The sequence below is a fragment of the Rhincodon typus genome, chromosome 11 (genome assembly GCF_021869965.1).
Source record: "Rhincodon typus isolate 14 chromosome 11, sRhiTyp1.1, whole genome shotgun sequence".
NCBI classification, from domain to species: Eukaryota; Metazoa; Chordata; class Chondrichthyes; order Orectolobiformes; family Rhincodontidae; genus Rhincodon; species Rhincodon typus.
Genome location: NC_063342.1, coordinates 740,955 through 763,953, shown reverse-complemented (window position 1 = coordinate 763,953; position 22,999 = coordinate 740,955). Strand labels below are relative to the sequence as shown.

The window sequence follows — 22,999 nt, the reverse complement described above, 5'->3', positions numbered from 1 at the left end:
CCCGAAACGTCAGCCTCTCTGCTCCTATGATGCTGCTTGGCCTGCTGTGTTCATCCAGCCCTGCACCTTGTTGTCTCGGATTCTCCAGCATCCGCAGTTCCTACTATCTCCATCTATTTTCCCTGTTTGTTTGTCTGTCTGTGTGTAGGGGTGTTTATTAGGGAATTTGAGGTTTAGTAAATAGTGTGTTATGAAGCAGAGATTGACCCCTCCACTCCGATAACTAAAACCAAAACACCCAGAGAGGCTCGACTTGTCTCATTATCTGCTATTTGTCTCACCCTCAAACTGTTATAAAGGGAAAGTTAAATGAAACAAACTCCTGACAGTCACTCTATAATCAACAAGTAACAATTTATTTATCTAACTCCAGTGAATGAATTAACAGAACTACTATTCCCAAATAGAACAAAAGTCTAATGGTATGCTCTTCCAACAAATACAAGTCCCACTTACAGAAACCAAATTAAAAAAAGACAACTTAAAGCTTAATTTTGAAATTACAACTAGGATACGTCTTCTGGAATGCCCCACACACTTTCTGCTGATTCTCAGTCAGGAACACCTTTCTCCATCAAATTCTTGTGACAGGAACATTAGCTAAGAGTGCTGTTATACATTTATTTAGATGATGGCTATTCTGAGAGCTTAGAGAATTCTGTGAGAGCCAGTGATTTTCTCTTTAGAACCGCTGGTTGTTAACTCTATTAGATTGCTGTTGCTCTCATACCAATTTTCAAATGCCCTCTTCTTTTATACCCTTGAAGACTATTAATTTCTTACAAAAGGACTGATCCTGGGGAAAGGACCTTGGCTGTTCAACCTATCCACATCCCTCATGATTTTATAAACCACTATAAGGTCACCCCTCAGCCTCCAACATTCCAGGCAAAATAGCCCCAGCCTATTCAGCTTCTCCCTATAGCTCATACCCGCCAATCCTGGCAACATCCTGGTAAAATCTTTTCTGAACCCTTTCAAGTTTCACAACATCTTTCTTATAGTAGGGAAATCATAATTGAACACAGTATTCCAAAAGTGGCCTAACCAATATCCTGTACAGCCGCAACATAACCTCCCATCTCCTTTATTCATTGCACTGACCAATAAAGGCAAGCGTACCAAACACCTTCCTCACTGTCCTGTCTACCTTTGACTCCACTTTCAAAAAACTATGACCCTGCACTCCAAGGTCTCTTTGTTCAGAATACTCCGCAAGACCTTACCATTAAGTGTATAAGTCCTGCCCTGATTTGCCTTTCCAAAATTCAACACCTCACATTTATCTAAACTCCATCTGCAATGGCCTAGTGGTATTATTGCTAGACTGTTAAATCTAGAGACCTGGATAACATTCTGGGGATCTGAGGTTCAAATCCCGCCATGGCAGATGGTGGAATTTGATTTCAATAAAAATATCTGGAATTAAGAATCTAATGACGACCATGAATCCATTGTTAGTTGTCAGAAAACCCATCTGGTTCAGTAATGTCCTTTAGGGAGGGAAACTGCCATCCTTACCTGGTCTGGCCTACATGTGACTTCAGATCCACAGCAATGTGGTTTACTCTAAGCTGCCCTCTGGGCAATTAGGGATGAGCAATAAATGTTGCCTAAACAGCGACGCCCTCACGCCGTTGATGAATAAAGAAAAAAATTATTAATGTACAATGTGAATATTTGTAGTCCCAACACTAACCCAATACTGAACTCCACTAGCGCCAGCTGCCATCTTGAAAAGATGCCCACTCGCTGCCAGTCAGCGACTCCTATCCATGCCAGTACCTTGCCCCAAATACCATGGGCTCTTATGTTATTTAGCAGCCTCCTGTGTGGCACCCTTTCAAGGCCTTCTAGAAATCCAAATAGATCATATCCACTGACTCTCCTTGGTCTAACTTGCTCATTCCTTCCTCAAAGAATTCTAACAGATTTGCTGGGCATGACCTCCTCTTGACAAATCTGTGCTGACTCAGCCCTATTTTACCATGCACTTCCGCAATAAAATGGATTCTATAGTCTTACCAATGACTGAGGGCACACTAACCAACCTATCATTTCCTGTCCTCTGGGAGGGGGACACTGTGAGGGGGCAGGGTCTGGGGGAGCACTGGAGGAGGTGGGGTCAGGGGAGCACTGGGAAGGGGTTGGGGTCAAGGGAGCACTGGGAAGGGGTTGGGGTCAAGGGAGCACTGGGAGGGAATGGGGTCAGGGGGGTGCACTGGCAGGGGGCAGGGCCAGGGGAAGCACTGGGAGGGGGCGTGGTCGAGGAGGCACTGGGCGGAGTCTGGGGACGCTTTGCGGGGCAGGGTCAATGTGGGGGAGGGGGAGGGGGTGTGAGGTCAGTTTGTGATTAGCTGCTGGCTCTGACGTAAGGCGGTGTATCTCTATGGGAACCTGTTTGACGTCAGGGGCGTTGCTTGGAGACCGAGTCTCATTCGTTGCTCTCACTGACGTCAGAAGTACGTCAATGGGGGGATGCCCCAGGAAGCGGGATGCCGGCTCCGAGCCTCCAGATCCCAGGCAGCGGCTCCAGGAGCAGGCACGGCACATCCCGGCTGATCGAGCGGGAGACCCGGCTCGGTGATGGTGATGACCGATTGCCAAGAGGTGCCGGGCCTGCGCCAGAGGCGGCCCCTCCGGGTGGGATTCTATGAGATCGAGAAAACCCTGGGCAAAGGGAACTTCGCGGTGGTGAAGCTGGCGAGGCACCGAGTGACCAGGAGCCGGGTGAGTGAGTGCTCTCTCCCCGCTGTCACATACGGGCTGGCCCCGGGACGGCTGCAATTTGTCTAAAACTGACTGAGTCCACCCTCTTCTCCCTCCAGGTCGCAATTAAAATCATCGACAAGACTCGGCTGGACCCCGGTAATCTGGAAAAGATTTACCGTGAAGTACAAATCATGAAGCTGCTAAACCACCCGCACATCATTAAACTCTATCAGGTACTGTGTGCGGCCTGGGAGTGGAACAGGAACACATGGACAGGGGGCTCATAGAGACCCCACACTTGGATTGCAGCTCACTCTGGAGTCTGGTCCTTGCTGCCAAACGGAGGCAGGCGGACCGATGGTTGAGTGTACATTGCAGGGTTAAAGCTGCTGATGATGCACAGGTTAAAATGGTTTTCTCCTGGGACATGGGAAAATTGAGCATTCCACTTCAGAATGGGCACTCAGCAAACGTTCACAACGTTCAGCCAGTGCCTTTAAGGTCTAGCACAATGTTTGCTTCATCGTTTTATTATTGTATTCTGTTTTAACCAACTTTTGCTCTAATTCAAAATTACGAAAATTCTGTTAACGTTTATCAACTAATTTATCACTCTGTCGGAAATTTACGGAGAATCTGTTGTCCCCTGCCTTTAGTCTGTTACTATTCTGGCATTTTCAAGATTCACATCATTTGCAAACTTGGAATTTTTTCTTCCGAATAACCAGAACCAGGTTATTCATATCTAATAACCAGAGAAGTGCTCCCGACACGAACCTCTGGGGAACTCATCTGTTTCCCTCCAGTCTGCCAAGCAAACATTCTTCAGGAAGAGCTGTGTCAGCTCTGTGCTGTAGCCTGACTCCTGTCCGTGTACTTAAACTCCCAACAAGAGTCAGAAGTAGGGGAAGCAAACCCAGAGCTCTCTGGATGACCAGAGAGACATGATGTATGTACATGTTCCATGTTTTCTTCAAGCACTAACTGGGTGGAATGCAAGGATTCGAGCGGTAAAGAGGGAAATAGAACTGACAAAGATAGAATATGAATATAGGATGGCAGTTAACATGAAAGAGAACCAAAAAATCTCCTACAGGCATGTAAATAATATATGGTAATAAAAAGCAAAGCAGAACCTATTCAAAACAACAGTCAGATATGCTTAAAAGCTCAGAGCAAGGTAAGAATATTTAATGTGTAAATTTTGTGTAAATCCTCATTTTTGGGGGCTGGTAGGAACCTAGTCAACAGGTCCCGAGGCCAAGGCTAATGCTGTGGGGACTTGGTTCAAATCCCACACTGGCAACTGGTGTAATTTACCTGAAATCAGTGCAGAAAATGAAGCTGGTAATTGTGACCATGACAGTTATTAAGTTGAAAAGTTTGTCTTCTTTTGGTCAGAACTAATTCCATAAAAAATATAAATGTTAACAATAAGAAATTTAAGCCCATAACAAGAAAATTGTCATAAGGTGCTACATTCTGTTCATTTTCCTGTCTGGTCTATTGACCGGAAACCTCCTTGGTCAATAAGTAAAGATCTTTGGAAGAAAGTAGAGAATTTGGGAGGGAATATTTGAATCAGAGGATTGACAGAGACAGTGAGAAGAGCATGAGGCAATGGGATTAGTTTTGAGTTTGATACTTTGGGGAGATAGCAGGGCAGTGGGATTAATTTGGGATAGATAAAAGATTTTGGGGAGAGACTGAAGCAATGGAATTAGTTTGGGATAGATACTAGATTTTGGGGCAAGTTCAGGGCAGTGGGATTAGTTTTGGAATTGATACAGGGCTTTTGGGAGAGAGCACAACAGTAGGATTAGTTTGGGATTGACATCATTTTGGGAAGAAAGGGGACAGTGGCATTAGTTTGAAATTGATACAGGGCTATCAGGAGAAAGCAAGGCAATGGGATTAGGTTAGGGATAGTAGGAACTGCAGATGCTGGAGAATCCGAGACAACAAGGTGCAGGACTGGATGAACACAGCAGGCCAAGCAGCATCATAGGAGCAGAAGGGATTAGGTTAGGACTGTTCTAGGGCTATTCGGAGAGGTGAAAGCAGTGGGATTAACTTGGAATTGATAGGGGTATGGGAAGAGCACAGAGCAGTGGATTAGATTGGGATTGATAGAACATAGAACATTACAGCGCAGTACAGGCCCTTCAGCCCTCGATGTTGCGCCGACCTGTGAAACCAATCTGAAGCCCATCTAACCTAAACTATTCCATTATCATCCATATGTTTATCCAATGACCATTTAAATGCCCTTAAAGTGGGCGAGTCTACTATTTTTGCAGGCAGGGCATTCCACGCCCTTACTACTCTCTGAGTAAAGAACCTACCTCTGACATCTGTCCTATATCTATCACCCCTCAATTTAAAGCTATGTCCCCTCGTGCTAGCCATCACCATCTGAGGAAAAAGGCTCCCACTGTCCACCCTATCTAATCCTCTGATCATCTTGTATGTCTCTATCAAGTCACCTCTTAACCTTCTTCTCTCTAACGAAAACAGCCTCAAGACCCTCAGCCTTTCCTCATAAAACCTTCCCTCCATACCAGGCAACATCCTGGTACATCTCCTCTGCACCCTTTCCAATGCTTCCACATCCTTCCTATAATGCGGTGACCAGAACTGTACGCAATACTCCAAGTGCGGCCGCACCAGAGTTTTGTACAGCTGCAACATGACCTCATGGCTCCGAAACTCAATCCCTCTACCAATAAAACCTAACATACTGTACGCCTTCTTAACAACGCTATCAACCTGGGTGGCAACTTTCAGTGATCTATGCACATGGACACCGAGATCTCTCTGCTCATCCACACTACCAAGAATCTTACCATTAGCCCAGTACTCTGTATTCCTGTTACTCCTTCCAAAGTGAATCACCTCACACTTTTCCGCATTAAACTCCATTTGCCACCTCTCAGCCCAGCTCTGCAGCTTATCTATGTTCCTCTGTAACCTACAACATCCTTCTGCACTATCCACAACTCCACCGACTTTGGTGTCATCCGCAAATTTACTAACCCATCCTTCTATGCCCTCATCCAGGTCATTTACGAAAATGACAAACAGCATTGGCCCCAAAACAGATCCTTGAGGTACATCACTAGTAACTGAACTCCAGGATGAACATTTCCCATCAACCACCACCCTCTGTCTTCTTACAGCTAGCCAATTTCTGATCCAAACCGCTAAATCACCCTCAATCCCATGCCTCCGTATTTTCTGCAATAGATACAGAGCTATCAGGCGACAGCAGGGGAGTGAGATTGGTATAGGGCAAATATAGACACAGCAATGCCGTGAGATTAGTTTTGGAATGACACAGGGCTATTGGGAGAGTGGGATCAGTTTGGGATTGATGCAGGGTTATGGCGGATGGTGGGGCAATAGGATTAGAATTGATATGGGGTTATCAGGACAGAGTGGGGCAGTGGGATTAGTTTGTTTTTTTCCCTCATGATTATGTCGGGATCAGAGGCACATGGGATTAGATTTTGACCAAGGCAATTCTGATTAATTTTTCTTATGCAGGGAGTACCTAATATAAAATTCACATCAGTCAAGATTAGCAGAAAAAATTGTCCCCAGTTTAAGAAGTGAAATGTTGCTTTCGACTTTAGTGAGCCCAGACTGAATATCAATTTTTCAGTTGTAAATTTTATTTCTTGTGGTTTTCTTTATGGAAAGAAGAAATTTGCCTTTTCAGATCTGATATTGCTGCATCTCAGCTCAAGCACTTTATTCTCTTCAGTTAAAATCCTTTGCAAAATTCAGTTGCCTGTATTTAACCCTCGGGCAGCGAGAGCTACCATCAGACCTTTCCTCTCCCGTCTTGCCTGACAGGTAAAAAAGCTGCCCACATCTAGAAACTGGGGCTAGGTTTGAAGTGCAACTTTGACAATCGATCAAGTTGCTGTGACGTTCAGGAGGTTCTAGGTGACCTTTCTACATGAATTATACTCACTCAAGTGCCAGTCTCCTTTGTCACTGGGCCAAAAGAAATAATTGAACAGCAGCTTTTCTCCTTCTGAGCTAAGTTGTGACGTTGCCTGATCATCTGGCTCTGGGCCCAGTGTTCAGTATGTCATGCTCCACTGACTTGCTTGAACTTGTCATTTCCTGGAACAGCACCTGCTCTTTTTACAGTTCTTGGTAATTGCTCTTTTCTCTGACGTATTTGGAGCAGTATTATTACTAAAGCAGTCAGCTGCTGTTATGTTGTCTTTAAAATATTTGAGTGTATGTTATTCATTTATAACTAACTTAAGGAAACAGTTTCATTATAAAATGTTGATTGACAAAAAAGTCTTTGTAGATAAATTCAACTTTCTTTCAAATTTCAACATCAAATAATTGTATGAGAGATCTAGATTGTTTTTCTGTTAACTTGCTTAATTTCACTACTCTTGTATGTTACCCTGGGACATTTTTCAGATGTAACCACAAGGCAGGTACAGGACGGGGTTAGATAGAGTAAATTTCCCTCCATATAGTTCCATCAAGCACAGGTACAACGTAGTGTCATATACAGAGTAAAGTTTCCTCTACAATGTCCCCATCAAACACTCCCAGGACAGGGACAGCACAGGGTTAGGTACAGAGTAAAGCTCCTTCTACACTGTCCCCCCATCAATTACTCCCAGGACAGGGACAGCACAGGGTTAGGTACAGGGTAAAACTCCCTCTGCACTACTCCCAGAACAGGGATAGCACACTGTTAGGTACAGAGTAAAACTCTCTCCACACTGTTCCCATCAAAAACTCCCAAGGCAGGGACAGCACAGGGTCAGGTACAGAATAAAGCTCCTTCTACACTGTCCGCATCAAACACTCCCAGGACAGGGACACCACAGGGTTAGATCCAGAGTAAGGTTTCTTCTATACTGTCTCCATCAAGCGGTCCCAGGACTGGGACAGCACACAGTTAGAGTAAAGCTCCATCTACTCTTTTAAACTGAAAGTAAAACCCCTTTCTACACAGGTCCCCATCAAATACTCCAAGTTCAGGTACAGCATCAGGTTAGATACAGAGTAAAGCTCCCTCTGCACTGTCTCTATCAAACAGTCCAGGACAATGACAGTACACAGTTAGGTACAGAGTAAAGTTCACTCTACAGTGTCTCTATCAAACACTCTCACAACAGGGGCAGCACAGACTTAGCTACAGAGTAAGATTTGTTCTATATTAAAATGTTCCAGTTCTAATTTTGGAATTTCTTCCATTCATGTCAGTTTGACTTTCCTTTCCCACACCGTGGGGTAAAGATGATATTTTTGGTCGGGTGCAGGAGGCCGAATAGTAGATGCTTGTCTGTTACATCCCATCTCCATCCCTCACCCCTCCCTCACCGCACCCTTCACACCAAATGAGGAAAGGTCATGGTAACATGGCTGACTCTTAAATGGTGTCTGAAATGGTCTAGTAATCCACTCAGTTGAAGGGCAGCAATAGGTGGCAACAAACACGAGCCTTGTAGCACACCATAAAAGAGTATTAAAAAGTGTATTGTGACCAATTCACATCTGCCCAGTGGGAAACCAACCAACTGTAAGCAACCATGTAGCCAACATCAGAGCCATGTTCTGATGTCTAAATGTAAATACCACACCATAGTAAACTCTTGTGACTGAATTAATTTTATAAGTAATATCATGTTGGATTTTTGTTATGGGTACATTTACATTGTCATATACATAACTTCATGGTGTGAGGGTTCTGAGAGTTGGCATTGCAGGCTGGTACAGCATGCAGTCTTGATGTAATTCTTGTCTACAATTGTAAATTCTCCCACTTTCAGAATCAATCTCTGCCAATAATTTTGAAGGTGTATAAATTGATTAAAAGAACTTTTCCCAGCAGAATCTGCTGATACATTGAACCATGTTCTTGGTGGAGGCTTGATCTGCTATCCTTGTGCTACCTTGTTTTAACTGGTATAAAATCCTCCCAAACCTTTTTAGATCCAGTGCCCAAAAAATCTAGCAGGCAATGTAAAATTGCAAATGATTGGCCTTTTAATAACTCGTTCTACTTGCATATTATTAGAGACAATCTTACTGACATTGGGTTGGAAACTTGATATCGTCACACTAATAAATGCATGTGGGGAGTAACCCAGCCAATTTCTGAGCCTAATATTCACCCCTTCTAATTTGATTTGATTTAATCTGAAACTGCATTAAAATTGCCACATGGTGATTTTTCATGGCTTCTTAAAGATGTTTACAAAGGAGACCAGTCCTAACAGCCAGCTTGTTTCACTGACTGCCCTTGTTTCAGGATCACTGATTCATCTTGGTCCACTCTGTTCTTTTTAAGAGATTCCTTGAGTTAGAACTCAATTTAATGTATGAACAAAGCTAAACTGAAAAACGTAGTACATTTAAACATTTAAATTATAAGATCTTTGACAATATTCTGTCTTTGATCCCAAAGGTTATGGAAACAAAGGACATGTTGTATATTGTGACAGAGTTTGCACAGAATGGTGAAATGTTTGGTGAGTTTGCCATTCCTCTTTGCAAGTATTTTTGACTAAATTGACTGCTGATTCCTGTTTGCTCTGAAATCTTGTAATCCATAGATTACCAATAACAGTAACCACATAATTTACAAATTATCTCCAGAAATAACCACATTATCTGTAATCTATAATTATCAGCAGCAGGAACCATACATTTTGTAATCTACAGATCACCACCAGCTGTAACCACAAATTTGTAATCTACAGATTACCATCAACAGTGATCACATTTTATGTAATCTACAGATTATCTGTCTGCAAACGGCCCATTAAGTGAGAGTGAGGCCTGTGCCAAATTCTGGCAGATCCTGATGGCTGTGGAATATTGTCACAATCATCATATTGTTCACCGAGATTTAAAGAGTGAGAATCTGCTGCTTGATGATAACATGAATATTAAGATTGCAGGTAAGAGGTTTTTCTATTACTCTCAGTGCTGTTTTCTGTCACGTTGATGTGAGAACAATGAATATGTTGAAACTTTTCTCCAATATTCTCTTTCCCCTTTCTACATACTGTTCTGTTGCACTCACATGAAGACCAGCTGGTTCCAAGCCTGCATTCTTGACTGCAGTAAAAGCAGGTGAAAGATGCTCCTAGCTCTGCTGCTCATTATTATTACAGACTTTACCAAACGGTAGACAAGCTCCCCTAAATGATCCTGGTAAAATTGAGGCGGTCAGTTCGGAGGGATCGGTTCAGGGATGCTGGAGGGCATTCGGAAATGCAGGGTCAGTGGAGCGTGTGGTACGGCCAGAGTTTGAGGGTTCAGGGCTTTTCCTTTAATTTGCTCATGGGGTGTGGCCCTCGCCGGCCAACTTTCATCTCAAATGATTCTTGTGAAGGTGATGGTGAGGAGCCTTCTTGTACCACTGCAGCTCATCAGCTGACAGTGATGTAGGGATGAGAGTTACAGTGAAGGAACAGCAATATAGCTGCAAGTCAGGATTGAATGTGTTACAAGAATTCGAGACACATGGTGAAGCACAAATGAAAACATTAATCTTTCCCCGGATAGTAGGTCTATTCGCAGGGAGCAGCTTTACAGAAAATCAATTAACCAAACGAATCTGATAAAAGCAAAAGACTGCAGATTCTGGAAATGTGAATAAAAACAGAAAGTGCTGGAGAAACAAAAAGAGAAATTTCTGGAGAAATCCAGCAGATCTGGCAGCATCGTGAACAGAACAAATGTAACATTTCAGTGCTTTCTTCAAAACTCAATTAGCCAAATTGACAAGTTGACAGCCCTTTAAAGAGCACAGTAACAAAAGCAAAATCTTAAAAGGAATTTATGGAAGTAAAATACCATTCCCAATGCTGATATATATATACCTCAGATCCTGAAGTGCCCACTGTCACAGGACACCTCTCATGAACCAGTGGACACTACGTGCTCCCTTTCCAAGGTGCCCTGGGTGTAAATACAGCTGCAGAAGAGGGGCAGCTGGTCAGGTCAAATGCCCCCATAACCAACAGCTACATCGACCTGGCCAGTTCTGCAGCACTCCCAATCAAACAGATCAACACCAAAGTATTTCTATACTATTTTGATGACCAATAAAAGAAAGGAAATAAAATCAAATGAAATTTAACAAGTGACAACTCCTGAAAAGGGTGCCATAACTTCCACAATAATTTATGAAATTAAATTAAACCACCTTTTTGCAGGGGTACTTGTGCATTCTAGCTCCATGGTGCTCACTTATCATCAAAAGAGACAGTTTACAGTCTTTTTGAAACCAATAGAACGAAGCAATTAACTTTTAAAGAACTAGTCCTTAAAGTCAATAGGCTGAAAGGCCTAACTTTGCTTTGACATCTATCTTGTGGTGTTATGGCAGCGGCACTAAGTCATAAACAACAAAAACACAAGTTGCTGGAAAAGCTCAGCAGGTCTGGCAGCATCTGTGAGGAAAAAATCAGAGTTAACGTTTCGGGTCCAGTGACCCTTCCTCAGAACTGATGGTAGCTGGGAAAACGTTGGTTTATATGCAGAAAATAGGGAAGTGGGTGGGGTAGGGAGTAAATGATAAGATAAAGGATGGAGCCCAAAGAGAGAGAAGAGCAGTTGGGTAGACAAAGGAGTTGATAATGATCTGGCTGGGAGGGTGAATAGCTGTTAAAGGGAACTGTTAGTGTCTAACAATAGGTAGTGTGTAATGGCAGGCTATGTGATAACAAGGCCAGGTGTATGGGGGAGGGGGCTGGGACATGGGAGAGTTTAGGTCCTAAAGTTGTTGAATTCGATGTTGAGTCCGGAGGGCTGTAGGGTCCCCAAGCGGAAAATGAGGTGCTGTTCTTCCTGCTTGCGTTGAGCTTCACTGGAACACTGCAGCAAGCCAGAGACAGAGATGTTGGCCAGTGAACAGGGTGCTGCATTGAAGTGGCAGGCAACAGGTAGTTCAGGGTCTTTTTTGCAAGAAGCGGTCACCTAGTCTATGCTTCATTTCCCCAATGTAGAGGGGACCACATTGTGAGCAGCGAATGCAGTAGACTAGATTCTGGGAAGTGCAGGTGAAGTGTTGCTTCACCTGGAAAGTATGTTTGGGCCCTTGGATACTGGGGAGGGAGGAGATAAATGGGCAGGTGTTGCACCTTCGCCGGTTACAAGGGAAGGTGCTGTAGGGCTGTGAGGGGGGTGAAGGAAGTGTGGACCAGGGTGTCCTGGAGGGAACGGTCCCTGCAGAAGGCGGACAAGGGAGGGGAGGGGAACATGTGTCTGATGGTGGTATCTTGCTGGAGGTGGAGGAAATGGCTTCTGATGATCTCATGGATGTGGATGCTGGTGGGATCGTAGGTAAGGACAAGGGGAACCCTATCGCTGTTGCAGGAGGGAAGTGAGGGGGTGGGTTGGACCCAGTTGAGGGTCCTGTCGACAACGGAGCTGGGGAATCCTTGGTTGAGGAAGAAGGTGGACATTTCGGAGGCTGCCTTGTCGAAGTTGGCCTCATCTGAACATATACGACGGACACGGAGGAACTGAGAGAATGGGATGGAGTCTTTACAGGAAGCAGGGTGTAAGGATGTATCATCCAGGTAGCTGTGGGAGTCAGTGGGTTTGTAATGGATATTAGTGGCCAGTCAATCCCCAGAAATGGAAACAGAAATATTGAGATGGGGAAGAGAGGAGTCAGAGATAGACCAGGTGAAAGTGAGGGCAGAGTGGAAATTGGAAGTGAAATCGATTAACTTTTCCAATTCTGGATGAGAGAGGGAAGCAGCACCCGATGATATCATTGATATATCGGAGAAACAGTTGTGGGTCCGGACTGCGTTAGGACTGGAACAAGGAATGTTCCATGTACCCCATGAAGAGACAGGTATAACTGGGCCCATGTAGGTACCCATGGCAACCCCTCTGACCTGAAGGAAATGAGAGGAGTTAAAAGAGAAGTTGTTGAGGGTGAGGACGAGAATGGTCAAGCGGAGAAGAGTGGTGGTGGGTGGGGCGGTTCAAGTCTTTGCTCCAGGAAGAAGCGGAGAGCCCTAAGACCCTCCTGGTGGGGAATGGACGTATAAAGGGATTGCATGTCCATGGTAAAGAGGAAGCAGCTGGAACCTGCAAACTGGAAGGTTTGAAACTGGCGTAAAACGTCAGATGAATCATAGATGTACGTGGGCAGGGATTGGACCGGGGGGGAGAAGACTGAGTCAAGGTAGGAAGAGATGAGTTCTGTGGGGCATGAGCAGGCTGAAACAATGGGTCTACCTGGACAGTCCTGTTTGTGGATTTTTGGCAGGAGGTAGAAGCGAGCTGTGCGGGGCTGGGAGACTATTAGCTTGGAAGCAGTGGAGGGGGAGATCACCAGATGAAATGAGGTCAGTGATTGTAATTGATACAATGGCCTGATGTGCCATAGTGGGATCATGGTCCAGGGGGAGATATGAGGAGGTATCTGAGAGCTGGCCCTCAGCCTCTTCACTGTAGAGATCAGTATGCCAGACTACAACAGCACCACCCTTATTGGCAGGCTTAATAATAAAGTCAGGGTTAAACTTAAGTGCATGGAATGCAGTCAGTTCGGAGGGAAATAGTTTGGATTTGGTGAGGTGGGGGGGAGGAGCAGAGAATTGAGGCAACTAATATCACATTGACAGTTCTCAATGAACAGAGGGAGGAGTCCAGGTGGAGGGAGAGTGTCGGAACTGGGCAAAGGAGTCTGTGGGACGGGAGAAGACTGTTGTCCAAAGAAATGAGCACGGATGCAAAGATGGCGGAAGAAGAGTTCGGCGTCATGTCATGCCCGACATGGGTGTTGTTATAATGCTCATTCAAAGAGCCAAATTATCCCTTAAATGGGGAACTGTAACAAAAACAATCATCAAAAGAATTTTAGACAACAAGGTGCAGGGCTGGACGAACACAGCAGGCCAAGCAGCATCACAGGAGCAGAGAGGCTGACGTTTCGGGCCTAGACCCAAGAATTTTGTATGTTTCAATGAGGTTGCCTCTCATTCTGCTAAATTCCAATGAGTACAGGCCCAACCAACTCAATGTCTTCTCATGAGACAGTTCCTCTATACCTGGGATCAGCCAAGCAAACTTTCTCTGAACTGCCTCTGATACCAATATATGTTTCCCTTGATGAAGGGACCAAAACTATTCACAGTATTTCAGCTGTGGTCTGACTTGTATTTTGTAGAGTTTTAGTTACCTGCTGAATGTGGATGCTACCTATTAGAGATTTATGGGTGAGGATTCTCACTATCTGCCTTCGTACCTATTTTTGTGTCATGTGCAAACTTGGATATAGTACATTCACTTTCCTCATCCAAGTCATTATTATATATTGTGAATAATTGTGGCCCCAGCACTGATCCTTGTGGTAGTCCACAAGTTACAGGTTTCCAACCTGAAAATGCCCCCTTAACCCAGTTCTCTGTCCTCGATTAGTTAGCCAACCCTCTGTCTATGCTAATATACTACCTCCAACACCATGGGCTCTTATTTTGTTAAGTAGCCTTATGTGCAGTACCGTAACAATCATACGTTTCCCCATAACTCTGAAAATTGTTTCTACTTCAATTATAATCATAGAATCATACAGTACAGAAGAGGCCCTTTTGCCCATCGAGTCTCACTGACAAAAACTCTAAATCTACATTATTTCCAACCACTGTGTGGCTTGGAGGGGAACTTGCAGCTGATGTTGCTTCATGCATTTGTTGCCCTTCTCCTTCAAGATGGCAGATGTAATGGATTAAAACTGGAGTTAAGTCATGGTTTGTAAAAGTTCTGGGTGATGTTTTTGAGAACTCAGCAGGTTTTTGTTTATTGCGTGAGTAAGTTGCTTCTTCTTTCACAGATTTTGGTTTTGGAAATTTTTATAAACATGGTGAGTCATTATCTACCTGGTGTGGAAGCCCACCCTACGCAGCACCAGAAGTCTTTGAAGGGAAAGAGTATGAAGGTCCTCACATTGATATCTGGGTAGGTAAAGTGAAAGAAATTTGCTCACAGACTTGAGACATCTTTAATTCTAATGCACATGAAGAAATGACAGGCATTTTGTTTGTTCCAACAGAGTTTGGGTGTGGTCCTGTATGTTCTAGTTTGTGGATCCCTGCCATTTGATGGGCCAACATTACCGGTCCTCAGGCAGAGGGTGATAGAAGGTCGTTTCCGAATCCCATTCTTCTTATCTGAAGGTACATTTAGCTTCTAAGCACTCATCAGTTTTCAGCATTTCCTTTGTTTTTAATATTCATCAGATTATTACAAACAAATAGCTCTCCAGTGATGTGAAGTTTATGTTCAGTTTGAGTATAATCCTGATCATAATCCCGATTATTTGCTCCAACAGACTGTGAAAATTTAATCCGACGCATGTTGATAGTGGATCCTTTGAAGCGGATTACAGTCTCACAGATTAAACAGCACCGTTGGATGTTGACACAGAAACCACCAACTTACACTCTCAAAGACTACAACTCAAACCTTGGCAATTACAACCAGCAGGTCCTTAGCCTCATGCACACCCTTGGTGTTGACAAACAGAAGACCATTGAGGTAAAGTAGTAGAGATAGTAGGAACTGCAGATGCTGGAGAATTTGAGATAACAAGGTGTAGAGCTGGATGAACACAGCAGGCCAAGCAGCATCAGAGGAGCAGAAAAATTTCTGAAGAAGGGTCTAGGCCCAAAATGTCATCCTTCCTGCTCCTCTGATGCTGCTTGGCCTGCTGTGTTCATCTAGCTGTAGACCTTGTTACCTGAGGTAAAGTAGTAGATGTGGTAGCAGCATCTTGAACCAATGATTTATTGTGAGGGGATATTTTAGGGCTTTATGTTTATATCCATGTATCTACAAATGAAGGAGACAAATAGAAATTGTAATCAATTATAAGTTGAAATCAAAAACCATTTCTTTTAATGATAAAAGTTAAAGTAGAAGTATTTAAATTGTTTTCTGTAATTTTTGATTGTGGCATACTTCTAGAATTGACTATTGAGTACAAGTGATCATAATTCTAAATCTCGTGTTATCTGATGAGATGCTGCAATTTTGAATTTTCCTGATAGTTCATTTCAACACATCTATTAATTTTAATTTTACAGTCATTACAAAACAGCAGTTACAACCACTTTTCTGCAATCTACTACCTTCTTCTAGAAAGAGTTAAAGAACACAGAAGTAACCAGGCAATGAGCTATCAGTCTTCAGCACAATATCAAGTGCCCAGAGCAGCCTGTGAACACTTTCAAACTGAGGTGAGTTATAAATGGTTTAATATTGAATGGCAATAGATTGTGTTTCATAGAAACTGGAGTATGTTTCAGATGATGTACTGGCAGCTACGGTTATTTTCTGAAGTGTAAATGCTAAAGGAGCGAGCGACTTTCAGAAATTACACTAACTAGTCTGAGCTTCACATTCAGTTTCTGTGAAAGTCCCTCTCTACACACACTTCATTGAGAGTTGCTATGAATTCTTCATGTGGTTACTGCATTCTTTTACGAGTCACTACCCTTTACATATATTGAGAGGCCAATCCTGTGAAATTGATAACTCATCTGATACAAATCAGACCCTCCCCCACTTCACAATGGTCTGGAACATTATGTTGCTTGTTCTTTGTAGAGAGGTGATGGTGTATTAGTAATGTGACTGGATTAGTAATTCACAATCCAGGCTAATGATCTGGAGACATATGTTCAAATCTCACCACAGATGGTGACATACAGTTTCGATTGAAAAAACAGCCTCATGGTGTCCGTGTCACCATGTTGATTGTTGTAAAAACCAATCTCGTTCATGAATGCCCTTCAGAGATGGAAATCCCTGGCCTACATTTGACTCAAGACCCTCTGCAATGTAGTTAACTCTTAACTGGCTTTTGGGCAGTTAGGAATGGGCAATAAATGCTGGGCTAACCAACAATGTCAAAAACATGTCATCAAGAATGCAATTTAATTTGTGAAGCTATTGAATGTTGTTAAGTATCTGAGAATAATAAACTTCATTTTATATTTTATTTAATAATTTTTTGAAACTAACTTGGATGCTGAATTCTGGAGAATCTGTTGCTCCATTTAATTTTTTTTTTAGTTTTTATGAAGCAACTTATTTCACAAAAGAAATTACTGTTTTTCCTTTTATTTTCCATGAATTGGTTAAGCAGCCAGTGCTTCTACAAGTGGATGCATCGGTCAATGTCCTGATCAGGAATCGTTCAATATCTCGCTGCAGCTTGCTGGACACCACTATCAGCGAAGAGGCAAGACAGGAACAAGATCTAGAGGAAAATATAATGGAGAAAATCCAGACCCCATTGCACACTCTAAGCAGTGCAAACCGGCGACACACAGTGGCTGGTGTGTCAGCTCACTTGAACAACGAGACTGCTCCCTGTAAGTTTTCACTAAAATATAATGTAGCTTCAGTCAGGCCCTGAGTGTGAATCACTGTATGTCAATGGCCTGAGACTACTCTCATCTGGAGAATAGGTAGAACTGGGCAACAGGTTAGACTGTCTCAGAATCGCAATGTTTTGAGGGAGATCCAACATCTAGAAACACTAGCTGGGAACTCTGAGGTTCCAGTAACAGCGGAGAAAGGTCTGGGAGCACTGGGGAGTGGATTGCTGAATTTTAGAGCATTGGGCATTGCTTGGGCATCAGGTGCAGCAGATGATGCAGGCTAGACTATGCCAGTCCTGAGCATTTCCTGTGGTGATGATTCCTGCATGCAGCGGTTCATGAGGGAGCTGTGGTATCAGGTGGGGTCAAAGTCAACCTTCCTTCTAAACTGCACAGCTACTGGGAAGCTCCATGCATATCAGTCAATATACCAATGAATGACTGCCACTTCCAGAAGCTGCTGCCGTGCAGAAACTTCAGAAGTCCACACAACAGGGAACATTAGTCAGAGTCTATGAATGTGAACAGTCTACCACAGCGGAAGACGCAAGATAGATACCAAAACTAGAGGGTGATGTGAGTGCTGAAAGGAAAGGAAATGAAGGTAATTAATGCCAGCAGAGAAAAAGTATTACAAAAACTTCAGTGGACTAAAATCTGACAAATTCACAGTATGAGACAACCAACATCCCCAGCATTCTAAAGGACAGAACTCTAGAAATAGTGGATGTGTTGATTATGATTTTCCAAAATTCCTTAGATCCTGGAACAATCTCAGCAGATTGCAAGTTAGCAAATGTAACTCTAACAAACATTGCCACTCAAGAAATGACCAAGAGAGGAAACGATGTTGATCTGACATCAATCATCAGAAAAGAACAAGAATATATTATTACAGAAATCTTAACAATGTACTTTGAAAAGAAAATCATGTTTGACCAAGATAGGTAAGATAAGGGCTCATGAAGTTGGGATAATATATGAGCATGAATAATTGATGGATAAATAATTGTAATTGATTAATAGAAAGGAAATAGCCGGTGGCCATAAATGGGACACATTCTGGTTGGCAGGGTGAGAATAAGTGGACTGCTGCAAGGATCAGTGATGGAGCCTCAGCAGTTTACAGTTGAATTGTTACCCTCACTGGGTTAACACACTGGAAATCAAGGCCCACTATTCCCAGAGTCATCATAAATATTAAAGACTTTTAAAAGTACACAGAATTCAGACACAGGTTGAAGCACAGAACAGGTTTCTGTACTGAGCAAGAATTACTTTTGGTACAAGAAAATGAACTGTAGCTACAGGTAAGCAATTATGAATTGCCAACATAGTACTCTACTAATTAAAATTCTAATCCCTTATCAACTTCCCCTTACACACACACAGACAGGAAAAATGACATGGGTGTTATGGGCAGAGGAAAAGACTGGGAAAGCATTTCAATGCTTCCTGTTCACAGAATCTGCTGAAATGATTCTTGTGCTAATTCAAACACTGCTTCTCAGATTTCCTTCTACAGATGTTTTTACAGGTTCACATTTCAGTGAGTGGACAACAATGTGGCAGGTGGATTGCACTGTAAGGTGGATTGTATGGAAGTGGGGGGGCTAGTATGTACAGACAAATAGAATACTCTTTGAAAGGCATGAAGTTTTTAAACTGTTTTGTTTCCATATTCTTTCAGGGAATGTGAGTGATTGTTGTCCATCCCTAATTGCCCATGAACTAAGTGGCCATTGCTATGTGTCTGGAGTCACATGTAGGCCACATTAGATAAGGGTGATAGATTTCCTTCCTTAAAGGATGTGAGTGAACCAGATGGTTTTTTACAACAGTTAACAAAGGTTTCATGATTACCATTATGGAGATCAGCATTCAATTCAAGATTTATTTGATTAAATGTCACCTGCTTCCTCCCACAGCATTTGTCCAGGTTCTGAATTACTAGTCTAGTACCATTATCACTGTGCCACATCTCCACAGAGTTAAAGGGACTTTGGTATACTGTTGTGATCTTCATGCACCTTTAATGGAATGTCTCTTGTCCATCATTATCCACTAGAAGACAAAGTATAACTTATAATCTCATTAATCTGCCATGGCAAGACTCAGACCTGGGTCCCTAGAACATTACCTGGGTGTATTGATTAACAGTCCAGCAATAATACCACTAGGCCATTACCTCCTTATACATAGTCTGCCTTTCTTTCACTAATTGTTGTACCATTAGTGTATTTGTGATAAATAGAAGGATGCAACCATACAAGGAGTGCAAGAAGTTACCAGGCACATACAACAAGCAGTTAGGAAGGCAAATGCATGTCAGCCTTTATTGCAATGAGATTGAAGTACAAGAATAAGGAAATCTTGCTACAATTGTACAGGGCTTTGGTGAGACCACACTTGGGATTCTGTTGAAGGTTTTGATTCTCAGATTTATAAAAGAAGGCAGCACAGCAGAGGTTCCCTGGAATGGCCCCTTTGGTTGAAATGATCGTCATGTGACAGTAGGCTGAGTAAATTGGGTCTGTATTCTCTGGTATTTAAAAGATTGAGAAGTGATCTCACCAAGACAAAGAGACTTCTGAAGGGGCTTGACGTAAGCACTGAGGTTGATTTCAGACGTACACATGGAGTGATTCTCTCTCTGACCTCAAAACACACCACAATCCCACTGCCTCCCACACACACTTTGAAAATGGTAATTGGCTAACTCTTGTGAACACTGATTTCAGTAATTACCCCATTGTGTAATGAGGTATTTCCTCTTGACCAAAATCTTGAATTTGCCAAGTTTTTCTAAATACCGTACCCAAATTTCATTTTCCACAGGTACAGCAATCTCCTCACAAGCCAGGATACCAGACGATGCATATTCCAATAGCTGCCTAATGACCTCATCCGATGATGGATTCCACTCCCCAAACATCATGAGGTTCACAGATGAGGCAATGGCTCCACAATTTGTATACACCACTTCTGCAACTCCAATACTGCAGCCACAGGAACATGGAGCTGGAATCTGTGACACTCAGCTGCCACTCACCTTCCAGGAAGGACGAAGAGCCTCTGACACCTCACTAACTGCAGGTAAATCCCACAACTGTAACTCCTCTGTGGAAAGCAACTCTGCAGCGAAGCCAGTTAATTAAAGGTGTTACTGAATTCTGTTGGTTGTTTTCCAGGTCTGAAACCTTTCCGACAACAGCTGCGTAAAAGCACCAGAGCAAAAGGATTCTTTGGGCTTAACAAAATCACTGGAATCACTCAACATATCTGGAGGTCTCCATCCTGCTCTGGCTCACGGAATCGAGCAGCTCAGCAGCACCCTCGTGGCAACCTACAGCAGGTCAATCTCAAACCAGTCCAACAATTTATCTAATCTTTCCATCACAACACTATACAGACAGCAGCTGTGATTGTTACTGATGTAACTGTGTTTGTCACTCAGGTTGAGAACATTTTGCCAAATCCTGTCCCCAGGATCTCAACAGAAGGCAGCAATCTATTGGACAAAGTTTTGCACCAACAAAAGTGAGTTTCCATCAAAGGCCATTGGAAATTTTCTCATCAATTTATTTCAGACCAGAAATTAATGGCATAGCTTTCACTTATATAAAGGCAATCAATTAGACAGAGGTCACTGTCCAAACATTGTTTTATCTAAGAGTTAAAAAATCTAGACATGTTTGGGAATTTAGAAAATGTGCAGGAAATGCCTCACAGTCAGTTGTTGGAAATTAAAGAAATAATTGCCAGCAGTTGTAGAAATTATCCTGAGAGTTCTCACTTCATACTACAGTCTCACTTCACATCACAGTAATAGCCTGATGATCATAGTCTAAATATACAAAACATGTCTGTGTGGAAGGGTAACTTTTAGCATTCAACAGGAATAGGTTTGGATTCAAATTTCAAACTTCTGTTGCTCTGAGAGTAATGGGCTGGAGAGGGATCATAAAACATTCCAGATCATCTCCCTAATTCCTTATTTCCTATTTTGCAGAATGCTGCAGCTGAGATGCCTGAACAGTTGCCAGCCTAAATGCTTTGCGGAGCCCGAATCTATGAAGACCCCTGTGCTCCAGAGTGTAATGGAATTAGCACATGATTTTAAACCTGCTTCTCATTTAACGCCCTCTTTGTTTCTGTCAGACTTCACACAGACAGACTCTGAGGCAGCAGTCTGCACAGCCCAGTCACAGCTGCACTGTTTACTGGGTGTCAACCTGATGCAGGGTCCTCTCAGCACCAGCCCCATGGATTTACACCCCACCTTCTCCACGTTCCTCCATCAAACCCTGTTCTCATCACAAAAGCAAAGTGAGGGACTAGGAATGGACTGTGAAATGGAGGATCTGACAAGAACACAACTTGACCAAATTGTGTGGGTGAATTAACCTGCTGAACTCTATGAACGCTGAAACCTCTGAAGCAATAAAACCTTCGATCTGTGATATTCTGATAATTAACTGCAAGCGACAAAACCCAATCAATGGCATCAATTCTCCCACTTTTTTTTATTATTTCAGAAATATTTCTATGCCTGGAAAAGCCCAATAACCAAAGGATGGTTCCACTCCATCCCTTCATCATTGTTATAAGCTGCAATTGGAGATTCTTGTGGCACAGTGGTAGTGTCCCTACCTCTGGGCCAGGAGGCTTGGGTTCAAGTTCCAGTTGCTCCAGAGGTGTATCATAACATTTCTGAATAGGTTGATTTTAAAAAACATTATAAGCTGCAATTGAAGCATAAGTCACTTTAATTATTAATTCACACCAAAAGTAAACTCAGGCCTGTTGGAGGAAGTCATTATTGAATATCGAGAGTGTCTCTCCATTGTCAATTGGTGAAGTGATTCAATGGCCAGAATTACCTCAAAAATTAGTCGAAGCTAGTACTGGTGAGTGGACCCACTTATTGCAATCTGCTGGGATTGAATTGTGTGCTGGCACAACCCTGAATATCACAATCCACCCAGGAATCCTCTCTTCAGGAAGGGAAACTGCTACATTTCTGGATACATTGATCACCATCAGTTATAAGATTTTTGGGATTTTAATATTCTGTTTGCAACTGGGAAATTCTGCTGGCTGCAAAACAAAACCTCGTTGTATTCCTGAATTGTTCACTGGCTGTGTACTGGTGTTTGAATTTCCAATGATTACCCTGGCATCAGGAAATATTTTGGTGTAAAGAATCCAGATGAGATTGGAATTCTGCTGATTGTATGATTTTTAAAAATTAATATCTGGGTCCAAATAGGAATGAATCCACTTTAGGGACTGTGCAATAATCTGTTCCAGTTTGTACCCGCTGTAAAGGAGAAATGAACAACTTTGTAGTACCTTATTAAATTATGAGTAAAGTACTAAAATATTATTAAAAGTTGTTGTATTTTTTAACAGAATTCCTGAATTAATTCACTGTAATTACCAGGATTTTACAGTGTGTTTTAAAAATCCTATTTCTTCCAAGTTCAGATTAATTTGAGCCTTCCTCAGTATTTGGCTACCCTGTATTTTAGTAATTGATCATTGTTGCATTTTCTTACAGGTGTGTATGCCAGTGGGTTAGGCAACCATTGTGATGATAGTCATAACATTCATATCAGTGACCTTTTAGCAAACTGACTTACACATTAATCTAATTTCTCAATACAGTATGACAAAAAAAATGTAGACCCTTTTACTGAAGAAATAGAGGAGGCAAACCTGCAGATACTGCAAACTTGCCTTTAGAGGTTAAAACTGAAGGACTAAGCTGCTGTGCATCTGTCATTGTCTAAGGTCAGAGGTTTTGTTATAATTGGACTGGAACTTATTTCTTTTGACCTCCTAATACCCACACTGAATGCTGCCTCCATCATTGACCTAAG

At 42.6% G+C, this 22,999-nt stretch overlaps 1 protein-coding gene across 2 annotated transcripts; it reads left to right on the top strand.

Moving 5' to 3' along the window:
- The first annotated feature begins 2,474 nt into the window (after positions 1-2,474).
- sik1 (salt-inducible kinase 1) lies at positions 2,475-22,531 on the top strand. Of its 2 annotated transcripts, none has more exons than XM_048603184.1 (13): positions 2,475-2,730; positions 2,829-2,945; positions 9,164-9,227; positions 9,498-9,659; positions 14,561-14,685; positions 14,780-14,903; positions 15,059-15,264; positions 15,813-15,965; positions 16,877-17,105; positions 19,953-20,210; positions 20,306-20,469; positions 20,572-20,654; positions 21,127-22,531. In XM_048603184.1, the coding sequence occupies exons 1-13, from the start codon at positions 2,587-2,589 to the stop codon at positions 21,518-21,520; spliced, it is 2,223 nt and encodes a 740-aa protein (XP_048459141.1). In that variant the 5' UTR covers positions 2,475-2,586; the 3' UTR covers positions 21,521-22,531. The 2 variants fall into 2 exon arrangements, with proteins under 2 accessions (XP_048459141.1, XP_048459140.1); XM_048603183.1 differs by having other exon boundaries at positions 2,488-2,730; positions 16,874-17,105.
- Positions 22,532-22,999: the final 468 nt, after the last annotated feature.

Excerpts from the sequence above, each read along its gene's own strand:
- sik1 (XM_048603183.1), top strand. The coding sequence starts at position 2,587 with ATGGTGATGACCGATTGCCAAGAGGTGCCGGGCCTGCGCCAGAGGCGG. Across the intron at positions 2,731-2,828 it reads ACCGAGTGACCAGGAGCCGG|GTCGCAATTAAAATCATCGA; the intron begins GTGAGTGAGTGC and ends TTCTCCCTCCAG. Across the intron at positions 15,265-15,812 it reads ACAAACAGAAGACCATTGAG|TCATTACAAAACAGCAGTTA; the intron begins GTAAAGTAGTAG and ends TTAATTTTACAG.